Source organism: Onychostruthus taczanowskii, unplaced genomic scaffold (assembly GCF_017590055.1).
Source record: "Onychostruthus taczanowskii isolate IOZ18803 unplaced genomic scaffold, ASM1759005v1 scaffold8, whole genome shotgun sequence".
Lineage (NCBI taxonomy): Eukaryota > Metazoa > Chordata > Aves > Passeriformes > Passeridae > Onychostruthus > Onychostruthus taczanowskii.
The window spans coordinates 10,191,648-10,204,049 of record NW_024505892.1 but is presented as its reverse complement, the minus strand read 5'-3'; the positions used below and the strand labels follow the sequence as shown (position 1 = coordinate 10,204,049).

The 12,402-nt window shown below is 41.8% G+C and overlaps 1 protein-coding gene across 1 annotated transcript; it reads right to left on the bottom strand.

Moving 5' to 3' along the window:
- Positions 1–1,541: 1,541 nt before the first annotated feature.
- On the bottom strand, positions 1,542–9,830 carry SOD2 (superoxide dismutase 2). Its single transcript, XM_041423695.1, has 5 exons — positions 9,674–9,830; positions 8,318–8,520; positions 4,135–4,251; positions 3,387–3,566; positions 1,542–2,052 (listed from the first exon to the last, which is right to left on the bottom strand). Exons 1-5 carry the CDS (start codon positions 9,700–9,702, stop codon positions 1,907–1,909), a joined length of 675 nt encoding a protein of 224 aa, XP_041279629.1. The 5' UTR covers positions 9,703–9,830; the 3' UTR covers positions 1,542–1,906.
- Between the last annotated feature and the right edge of the window lie 2,572 nt (positions 9,831–12,402).

The following is a 12,402-nucleotide window of genomic DNA, read 5'->3' as shown; positions in this document are numbered from 1 at the left end:
GAAAGTCTAGACAGAACAAACTGTTAATTTCATGTTTGACTAATGGGTCTCACACATGTCCACACAGGGCATTTGAGATCAGCTGTAAGGCTTTCCCTGCCTGTTTCTCAATTCATGTAGGAGAGAGCCAGACCTTCCCACCTGCACAGCACCCACTGGAACACTAAGTGCTAGTTCTCAGCAGCAGTTCTGAGCTTACTGCCCAACACAGATTAGTAAGAGGTTTATGCACGTTCACTGCCCACTCAACAGCTTTGCCAGCACGCTTGCTAAATTACAGGCACGTATTTCACCTCATAGTGCCACAAGAACCACTTTTTCCAGATTTCACAGCAGTATGGAATTAAGACAGTTTAAGCAAGCGTTACTTCAAATGAACCACGTAAGAAATCTCTGTCCTTTCTGGTGGATCAGTTGTCCACCAGAACACGCATTAAATACTTTTCACTGCTTCACTGTCCCTACTATTTGCCTTCAACAGTTACTAAGTTCTCATCTTCCTATTCCAGACATTCCTTTTTGTATAGAGCTGAAGACTTGGCACATTCAGACCCAGACAGGACACCAGGTAGCAGGACTGACTCAGCAGCTGACTGGAAGCAGGAGACGAGTGGAGCTTCTTCTTAACCTGGTGCACAGCAGAAATTGAGCCTTATGAGCATGTGCTGGATCTCACACTACAGCCTTTAGAGCCTCAGTAAATGTTCGCTGTGTTTGAGGAGCCCTCTGTGGCTTAAAGCCTCACCACCTGGGGCTAACTCAAGCTTCCTCCACAGCTTAAGCACTCCTTTCCAGAGCACCACTCTACAGGCATATCTACCTCCTGCTCCTCTGGAGTGTGCAGAGTAGCAGGATGTCTGGCACACACCTTACGGCACTTGCCAAAAAAGCCCTGCCTCAGCAGTCACTCATAGTGAGGAGCACTCCACCACTCCACATCTCTGCTATGGGGTACTTTGATGTAGTTGTACTTCACCCTATGTAATGAGGAACAGACAAAACTCCAGTTTCCTTCACCTTCAAGCAGACACCATGATAAGCACAACATACCAACTATTTCAAGACCACGGGCATGCTCTGTTACACCACAAAGGTTACTTCATGCCTGCTTCAAGCATGAAGTTTGTTACTACTGCTTCAGCAGCACTGCTGTGCAGAGACAACTTCTACCTGATATATGCACACAATCAGCCCCTTTAGTTACAGGATGGTCTAAGACATACCTGAGCAGTTAGTATGAAGTGAGTGCCACATGCTGTCATTCAGGCCCTATGTCAACAATTTGCCTGAGCCAGTTTACAGTACTGTAATCTCTTACCCAAGGTAATGCTTCCAACGCTCATGCATCAGTGTGATACAAAGACTTCACATAAGAAATGCAGGAAGGGGTAGGGATGATGGAAGACAGTCAATTCAGGCAGGCAAGCAACACCTATTTCCCCTTTCATTTATCTTTCAACCTTTATGAAAACTCTGCAGCCTGTAATACAACAAACTACTAGACCAGATATTACTAAAAATGAGTCTCTTGTAGACAGTTATAGAAGATTCTTCTTTTGAGTTTTATTTGTTTATAGTAACAGTAGCACATATTTCCACTTAGGTATTTTAGTGCAACAAGGAAATCCATTAGGCTTCAGCAAGGTGACCTATGCTTCTATATGCAATGGAACAGATTGAAGTGCCTCTGTTTGTTGCACAACAGTTTAAAGCTTCAGAACTCTAAGTAAATACCTTTCACAGAATTAAACAAGCAGACACTTTGCTTGATTATGAAATGCTTTTTCTGGATGAGTGAAGTGCTTTCTGCAGTAGAACAATTCATTTGTAAGCCACAGGCACTACTACAAGAGTGGTATCAGAGTAGAACTGGTGACATTTTAGTAGTCTGTGCAAGAATTCCACTCTACTTTTTGGAAGTTGCATATCTTGAAGATACATTCTCCCAGTTGATCACATTCCAGATGGCTTTCAAATAATCAGGTCGAACATTTTTATATTGAAGATAATAAGCATGTTCCCATACATCAATGCCTAGCAAAGGAATGAGACCTGTGGAAAAAAAGAGGATAAATTTTGTAAATGTATGAAGACCCACTTTACATGTAAAGCTTTATACTGCATCCCCACATTGTACCCAGTTTCTGAGTCTTAACCTGCAGGAAGTCAAAGAGCTCTGCAGCACAGTGGTCCTTATTGCAATATTTTACAAAACTCTGCTCACACACACACTGCATAAACTCAAAGAGTTGTTTGGGTAAACACATCTGTAAATATTCTGGAAGTGCCTTGAAGACATAACTGAAATCAGATGAAGTAATTTTTGAAAGGTTTCTATCTTTTGCACACTTATGCAAGCACTTTCATGAAAAATTACATTACAAATGTTTCTTGCTATGCCAGCTTGCTTCCAATACTTTAATTACACGCTATTTGTTAAGTGCCTAATTACCTGCTTGCTTTTGTGCTAAAATACTCCTCACTGAATTTTTAATGGTAAATTTTCACAGGAGGGAAGGTGAAATTCACCCCCATTATAATCTATGTCCCTATACTAAATCTGTAATTTCTTTTCACCCTACTGATAGGCAATACACAGACTGCTGGCAATACATGAAATTCCTTGCCATTCTCTATGAATTCTGCAGAACATGTTTTAAAGGTATCTGCAAAATAATTTGGACAAACTGACACTACAGGCATATTCTCACTGGTCATGACCTCTTCCCTCTGTGAAGGGTGTCCAGCCTGCCATTACAACTTCCATGTCTCTCTAAGGAAGTAAGAATCTTGGAAAGAGATCATTGCCAGTACTATGCTGCTTGTCCAGCTGTAACACTTAACCACATCATAGACTAATTTGGTTGACACTCATTACTCTTATAAAGGAAGCAAATTATAAGGCTCCATTTTAAACCCAGTCTAGATATGAACAAGAGTTATTTTATTCATCTTCCCCTCTCCTGTTGTCGGGCCCCCACTGACAGCCCTGTGAATAGCTCCTCTGCCAGAGGGAAAAAAAAAAATCTGAAGGCAAGAGGCTTAATGTTGCTTGATATGTACAAGCTACTCCAGTTACTCAAAAATCCAAGGAAGCTAAAGCTAAAATATTCAGCAAGCAAAAAGCACTTTCACAATATGGCACATCTATCTTCCCTTGGACTAGGAGGACCCTTAATCCTCACAATTTTTTAAGTCCTGCTTTACAAATCCTGCTCTAAAAACTGAGTTCGAGTTTTCACTCCTGCTAGAAGAGACATTTGGTTTTTCACATCTATTCATCCATCAATTTCTTCTCAACATTGTCCACAAACCACTTTTCAGATGTCATACACTTGCCAATCAAATCTACAGAAGCAGATGGGAAGGAAGGAAAGAAACCTGACCTGTTGTTCCTTGCAAAGGGTCTTGATTTGCACAAGCTGCTATCTGTAGGCGCCCCTGCTCCTTGTTATAGCCAAGCCACCCCCAGCCTGATCCTTGGACACCAACCGATACAGCTGTCAGCTTCTCCTTGAAGTTTGCAAAGGAACCAAAGTCACGCTTGATGGCTTCCATCAATTCTCCTTTAACAGAAAAAAGCACAGAAAGATCACAGGCATATAAACCTCTTGTGAGCTCTGTACTAAAGGGCCTTTACCTTTAATTGCAGGTTAGTTTAGGTAATCAGTACTCTGTCCTCCCCAAGGGGATTCCTTCTTTTAGGCTTTAACTGTTTAACTATCCCTATCCAAACTGGAGCACAACTCAGCCACTAGACTGAGTGGGTCTGCAGCACATTTATTCCCTTCCTGTGATCAGAGTACATATGTAATTTAATTAGCACGGCTCTGTACAACTATTTTCTCTTATGAAGGTGGCAAGGGTATATACAGCAGTAGCCAGGTATTTTGCAGTGTATAGATAATCAGCTCTAGAAACTAAAAATACTTTGTACATTACTTATTTTTTATCCTTTTGGCTTAGATCCAAACCCCCACCCAAAATACCTCAGAATTTTTGTAACTGTCACATAGAAAGGTGAATTAACTCTGAAAAATAAAGATCCTTTAGACTCCTTCAAAGAGAGAAAAAAGCATCAATTCTACCTATTAATTAAAACTAAGGCAATAAACCACTGTAACATGCACTAACCTTTAGGTTCCCCTCCTCCATTAGGAGAAAGGTTTGTCCAGAAGATACTGTGATTGATATGACCCCCACCATTGAACTTCAGTGCAGGCTGAAGTGACACCTGAGTTGTAACATCACCTAAGGATACAGAAAATAAAAATACATAAATAAAAACATATTTTAATAATATCATCACCACAACAGGCAGTAAGTTTCTATTAGGCCTCCATTGATATCCAAAATCTTCCTACAAGCATATAACTTACCAATGGAAAACGTAAGGTTTGTACTGTTATCCATGTTTTAGACAGTCATAGACAAACTCTATTAAGGATTTATTATCTTTGACCTTTTTTATGCTGTAGTAAGTGATCTGCAATATTAAAACTATCAGGCAGCTCATACTACACACATAAGACCTACTGCCATTCTACAGCAGAATAGAGCAACAAGCACAGCCAGAACTCTTTGCAACACAGCACTTGTAAATTTGTCAGCATCATCACTACAAGGAAAGAATATTACTCATCCATCAGCTCACTGATTTGCAAACTAAGCATTTTTAAACTTCTTAAAACAATTTACAGGGCAACCAGCTTCTGCTTCAGAAAAGTTATTAGGTACAGTGAGCATATACACAAAGTGTTCTTCTCCTTCCTATATTTTGTTTCATTTGGGGCTTTTTTGGAGGGAGGTACTCATAGAAAAGTGATCCAAGTAATTTTACTACACATGACAGAATCCTGCATCTGAAACCAAGATCAAACAGCTCTGTACTTCCTCTCTGTCCACAAAATGCTGTATTCCTTGAAGAATTCACTGGTGCCTTGTGTCCCTGAACAGTGTTGCACAGCTTCAATACAAGTCTTGTCCTTACTATTTTGGCTTTTAAAAACACTGAAGCATTTCAAAGGTTTTTAAAGCTTTTTCCACCACTCCAATACATCCTTTAGTAAAGAATCAGTGGGGGACCTGTTTTCTCCACTCTCAGGACTGAGTGGTAGAAATTTTCTGAGTCACCTCAACACAGACATGAAGACAATCCTCAAAGTAGTACACCTCAAAGCAATAGCAATCTGTTACTAAGGTGATGCCTCAGGTTTTAACTTTTACATTTTTGAGATCCTGTGCTGCCTTAGTGTGTGGGTCTAAGCTTCATATTAGGGGATGGTGAGCTCTCTTCACAGAGCAGGTAGACAAAGCAATTCCTTCTCTAGCTGGGGACCCAAGGACAACTGATCCAGATCTCAGGCCCAAAAACATAATCAATGGTGGACCAAAGAGAGAAAAAAAAGAAGGATGGGACTTCATGGGCTAATGCTGTAATTGGACAATTAGCTCCAATATGCTAATGGACCAGAACTTATAAAAGTGAGAGACCCCATGACCAGCTGTCCATTATGACCATTTTGGGCTCACCTGGGCTGTAGCCCTGGCTGGGCTCTTGTGCTGCTCAAGGTGGATCTGTTGAGGCTTCCTAATAAATACCTACTTTATTCTTTAGCTCCATCTAGTCTCTGTTCTAGGACAGCCTTCACAAGACATCAAAGGTTTTAATTCAGGATTTCATGTTCTCAGCATTTCGTCACAACCTTCAGAGAGGAGTGTTGCACTGAAACAAAGCATGCAATGCTTTGTTTACAAAAACATTATTTGCTGGATTTAGGTATCAGGTGAAGGATACGAAGTCTCTCATGGCCACTCAGATGGCATCTTTGGGACATTTGTCTTGAATTTTGCATGCCTTAATAACACTTTCACATCCATCCAGAACATACAACATACAGGAAGCCAGAGAGCAATCAAAAAGTAACTTAGAATGCCTTTAATGTGTTCATCACTCTTTATTTCACCATTCTTTAGAAGAACCCACTCCTCAGGACCACTAGGAACCAGAGATGGCATTTCACCACTGTCCTTGAACAGTACTTGTGCTGCTGAACTTTGCACATTGGGGGGGAAAAAGCAATTCAAAAGAGGTAATTTGCAGAGGTAAGTTACAGCAAAAGTATACTGGAATTTATTTGTATGTAATCCATGGACAATTCAGTAAACCAACACAAGAAGCTCGAAGGTGCTCAAGAGAGCAGTCAGCTCAGTTTCTCAGCTTAAGTAATTTGTTTCCCTGTAAGAGTGCAATCACAGGTTGCAGGATGGTCAAAGAAGAGCAGGGAAAACTACGGCAGGAACAAGTTTACAATGAAAATGAGATTTGAGTTAATATCCTTCAATTAGCAAATCTGACACATTTTGATGGGCCAGTAGTGAGGACCAGTTTATGCTGGCACAAAGTCCTGCGCTGTCACAGAACTGTAAATTCATTTTCAAATGAACTGACAATGTAAACCAACAGGATGGCTTTGAGTTTTCCATGCAAATATAGATAAATGAAAAACATATTAAAGACAATCTGAAGAGAATACTTTGCTTCCTTTTGCTGAACAAGAGACATTGACAAGGTTCTGCTGTCCAGAAAAGCTGTTGGACAGTGATCAGATGTGCCATGTAATCCAACACTGATACACAGCCCAGCAAGATTTTTGACTGTGCTCAATTTTAGTATGAAGAAATAATGACAATATTGACAGAATGAGGTGGCAGTTCAGACTTTGCCTCGGTCTTAGAATTTTTTCTAATGAGGGTCAAAATACTGTACATGGTATACTGAGATACCAATTAGGAAAAAAACAAACTAAAAAAACCACATAATCATGAATATCCCAAGTAATTATTTGTCTGCTTTGGTGTGCATGACCACAACCAGTAAGTCATCCATTTGGAAAATAATCTCTGCAGAATCCTTAAGGAAAAATTAATCTCTAAGTAAAAAACATTCCAACACAAGTGATGAGATGCTATCAAAAGCTGTAATTCCTAAAAAATAACTCTAAGGATCCACAACACTGCAGGTGCTTCCAGAAATTCTGTGTCCATTAGTGGCTGAAGCTTTTGTAATTTAACAGCATCAGTAACAGCAGCAGCACACACACTGTCTTCTAACATTTCAGGTTCCCTCCCCAGTTGTGTTTGCACTAATTACATCTCCAGAATGCACCTTTCCTGGATCTGCTACTGTCAGGGCAAGGCAGCAGTCAGCTTGATCACCTGATTCTTAATCGAATCTCATTAGCTCATTAATTCAGACTGCACAAGTTATTTTTAGGCTCACTTAGGTAAAAAGTGAGCCTAAAAAGTTTTTTTACTTGAAAAGCCCCATTCTCTATTCAAATACACTGGCAATTAATTATCAAGGGACACATGGTTCAGGTTTAGTCAGATATCAGCACTTCTCACTTTCACCCAAGTCCAAGCAGTTAAATTACACTGTGAAGCCACCCAGCAAGCAGATAGAAGCGAGTCTATACAGTAATCATTTCTTTGAGATAAACTGATACTTTTCAAGATCATCACACCAGCAAAAAAACCCAGAAAATATTCCACCTTCTCTAAAAAGACATACATGTTATTTCACACACTTTTATCAGTCCAACTGAAAGACTCAAAGTTTAGAAAAAACGTATCTCATGTTTTAGCATAGTTCTGCCACCCCTGCAAAGTTTTTGCAAAAGGCAGAGTACCTCAAATTTTGGGATCGCAACAAAAAATTCCATCATTTCCTGCATATTTGTGTGTCTCACATGGGCTCATCACCTACACAACCCCTTAAATTGATGCAGTGATATAACTGACCCCAAAATCAGGTCTCTGCACTGTGCTGTACACATTAGCTGCATGTTTGTCCTACCTCCACTTGTAGGCAACCGAGATTATTTACCAACACTGAGGAGAGCATCTGATGTGAAAACTATCACAGCACACAAATTTCACTTTATCTAACTTTGCCACCAACCTTTTATTGCAAAGTACTTGTTCAGCAAAATGACTGCAATTTCCTAATTATACAGTCTTTGTTCAGTTCAAGTTACTAAGTATGGAGTATGGACTAAACCCACAACAATCAATTTTTTATTGAGTGGAGTTTTACAGCACTACAGAGAACAGAATTCATGCTTTTTACTTACATTTGATTTCCAATTATCAGCACCACTGAATCTACAATAAAAGATTTTCCCCTAATGATACTGCAATGACATAATCAAAAGCTTTTAAAAGAATATATCTCACTTCTTTTTTTTATTTTGTTCTTCTGTATCATCTACACCAATAAGCTTCCATCTCACCTGCTGACTGTGGAGATACAAACCTTTTGCCACTGCCTCTTTGTACTTCTCCTCGACAACGTTCAGGTTGTTCACGTAGGTGGCATGATGCTTGCTGTGGTGCAGCTGCATGATCTCTGCATTAATATGAGGTTCCAGAGCAGCATAGTCATATGGCAAGTCAGGAAGAGTGTGCTTTTGCCTAGAAACCAAGCACCCCAAAGGTGCTACCAACTTGGCACTGCTTCTAGAAAAAGGAAAAAAAAAAAACAAACAGAAGGAAGCAGTCTTATTCAGTAAAACTTGGGCTTTACCCATGAAATAGACTGCGTACACTGCTGTTCTGATCAACTGCTTTAAATACCTGGGGTGATATCTCAGCCAAGGAAATCATATTTCCATTTCTCAAGAGTTTAAAGCAAGCATACTTGGCAGCTTAACTGCAAAGATGAATTCACACAAAGGTCACATATACAGGGCTTTGCACTGCGAAGCTGCTGCTTCTCAACCCGAGCCTCCAGGCCACTGCAAGAGACTCATGTATCCTCCCAAGCGTGCAGGTCAGGGAAAAGCAGGGATAGCAATGCAACGCCAGTAGTAACCTGATGACATTCAAAGCTTCACCTAATCTTTATTGATTAAAAATAGAAGCAAAGATGTCACCTCAGTGTCCTTCCCTCGCTATCCACGAGGTCCGTGCATTGGGAAGTAAAGACGCTAAAACACCCGCACAGTCACCGCGCTCCCAGACTGAATCTCCCCAGCATTTACAGACATGCGTTTCCCTGTCCGCACAGGGGGAACCGGGAAACCACGCGAGGCGTCACAGCCGCGATGCCCGGCACAGACACCGCGCAGGCTGCGTTACCCTTCCCCATTTTAACACCTCGCACTCGTCATGCGACACGACAAGGGCCTCGACGAGAGGAGAATCGCCGGCCGGCAGCGGTCAGCTCTGAGGCCCGCCGCCGGATGGCTGGTGACCTTGATACGCCAGGGACACAATGCGAGCGAAGCCCTCGGGACCCTGAAGAGCGGCCGAGTGCGGCGACCCCGGCCAGCAAAAACTAGAGACTCTGGCAGCACCGTGCCAGGCCACCAGAGCTGCTCAGCGGACGGCGCGGGCAGAACCTGAGAGCGCTCAAGGACGACGGGCAGCAGCCCCCGCCCGGGCCGGCGCCGACCCAGCGGGGCAGCCAGCAGCAGCGCGACCTCCCTGCGCGCGAAATGGCGGGGGGCAGACACCGAGGGGCGAGAAGACGCCCCTCCCGCCGCGTCCTCTCCCGCTCCCGCCGTCCCGTCCCCGGCACGGCGGCGGAGGGCAAGGACGGTGCGGCCGCCGCCTCCCGGCGCGGGGCTCTGCCCAGCCCGCGCTCTCCCCGCCGCGGCGCAGCTCTCACCTGCTCGCGGCGGCAAAGCGGCACAACATGGCGGCGACTGCAGCCGGGCGCGACTCTCACGGCGCAGCCGCGGCCCGCCCGCCCTCCGCCCCAGCCGCGGGGGCTGAGCCCGGCCGAGTCGCCGGTGACACACCCCGCGGTCACCCCGTCCATCGAATTGCGGCAAATACCGCTTCCTAGCAATGGGTGTAGCTCGTCCTTAGGAACGTAACGCTCCTAGAATCGTTTATCTTAAAACTCAGGCCCGCAGTAGTTCCAGGCGAGGCGAGGCTGCCTCACCGCCCCGACGAAACAGATAAAATGCGGCCCGGTGCTGTGCCCTCGACAGGATACAGCAGCACGGCAGAGCGCGGCTTTGAAAACCTGCCGTGCAAAGGCATGGTTCTGGCAGCATAGAGACGGCACGCTACCGTTGCAGCTTTTTTGTCTGCGACTCGCTTTTGTTCGTTCGTTTCTGTTCTTTTACCCATTTTTTGGGCATCTAGTTTTCCCGCCTGTAGCAATTCAGCGGCCTCTGGTGCTCATGAAAATCCTTCACCCAATTTAATGCAAGTGAGTCCAAAGACCCATTAAAAACTGGCTCTCCAGCGAGGTCAGGGAGAAGATCATCCCTCAGAGATAGGAGGCACTCTGCAGGCAAGACAAACATTAGGTAAAATTTAAATGGCATGAAATTAATCACTGCTACCACAAAACCTTCAATCATCATATTTCACCTTTCTAAATATGTATAGCCTCAAGATTTCTAGCATCCACATTTACCAGACTACAAAAATTCAAATTACAAAAATTCAGTGGGGGCTAAGCCTGAACAATTTTGTGGGGAATAAATAACCTCATATTGCCAGTTGTGAAGAAATCCACCTGGAAAGACCCACAAAGGGAATCCCAGCGCCCAGAAGACACAGTGCTTCCAATCCCTCACTTCTAGAAGCATCCTAGAAAAGGACAGTAATTTAGTTCTTCTGATGAGCCAGCAGTGCTCATGGGAACCTGCGCAGTGAAAATAGCTGCTTTAGCAGCAGCTAAGATAGAAGGCAAATTGTCCAAAATCAGCAAGTTGTTTCTTCATCCCTGACTACTGAAAATACATTCAGAAAGTTATATAGGTTATATCTAATTTTAAAGAGGAATATTGTATTTATTCGATCAATAAAATGTCATTTTTTGTTAAAAAAAAAACAACTATATTCAGGATTATTAAGTGTCATAATACAGGCACCAACAGCCAGGCAAAACCATTAATATTACAGGCTTTTAGTAATTAGCATTTGCATATGCAGTATCACACTGCAGTTCACTAATGCTTGTATCAAGTGTTCCATGAAAACAAGTCAATTATGTAATTATATTAACTGGCACAGTTCCTGGGTTGTTTTCATTCTGGAAGAAAAAAAAAAAAAAATCACACAAAGCACCCCAGTCTGCTTATTTAGAAGACATCATGTAAGCAGAGGATGACAAGGGGAATGGCTTGCTTTACACCAGTTTTTTTTTTTTCAAAAAGTTAACTTGAAATCTGATGGTATAATTTGTATTTCTGATTTTTTTTTTTTTTACTATTTAAAAATTACATAAGACCCTTGAGAAAATAAAAACCTTATGTAAAGATAATTTTAAAGTCATGAATGTCCTGTAATAACAGAGTAAGTAAAAAGTCATCACCACCTAAGACCTATGCTTTTTTTTAACAACCACAGATTTCCTCACAAGGCTTTTTACCTTTATCACATAAAGCCTGATTACTATATTGCATTATCAGCATTTGAAGCTTCTTAAATATACTGTATTTTACCATGCACAGGATCCAGGATGTACATATATGCACATGCTACATAACAAGCAATATGATGTTAAGATGAAATAAAATTCATCATCAGGGACCTCTGTGATCCAAAAATTCCTTTGGGTGCCAGATGCTAGTACATTTTAGTATAGGTATTTGTTACTTCCCTTTCATGCATTCTACCCATTCAACTGCTATTTTTCAGGCAATAAGGCCTGAAGCAACATTGAAAAAGCAACAAAGTATCACCAATGGAATTTATACTTCCAGTGACCACTACCAAGTGATTTTAGAACATCGATCTGAACCCTATGAAATTAAAATAGCAGTGATGCTGGCTATGGTCGAGCATGTTTTTTAATACAGACAAGCACAGCTGGTAGCATTTTAATTACATCCATTTGTCTTGCAGATATTAATTTGTGCCACTTAAAAATACTACCACTGAAGCCCTTCTATAAGAATTTACTGTAAATTTACACCAAGTCAAGCGTGCTCTAGAACTTTTGAGAAATACTCCTTTCAATCAAGTTAGTTTCCACAGTGAACTGCAAAGCAGTTAAGCTACTTATTATTTTAGTAGCTACATATGCATTAATTTTATTAGTCATCTGGTAATTACCAGACTCACAGGTAGAAAAATGTTGTGGAATGGAAACTCTTCAGTCCACCCTAAAATATACCACTAAGGACCTTTGTCTTACCTTGAATAGTGCTTTTTCATCTTCCTGCCCATGTGCTACCAACACTAAACTAGTAGATAGAAAATAAACACCAAAAATCCAGGTTCTGAAATTCATACCTCATTGCTACTGAGCAATAAATAGATATACTGAGTATATTTAATTAAAGGGAATTCTTTCATTCTCTGCACCTGTTAAGAATGGTTTCCTCAGGCAGGCATTTAAAAACAAAGTTATCCAGTTCAAAAGGCTGAATTGCT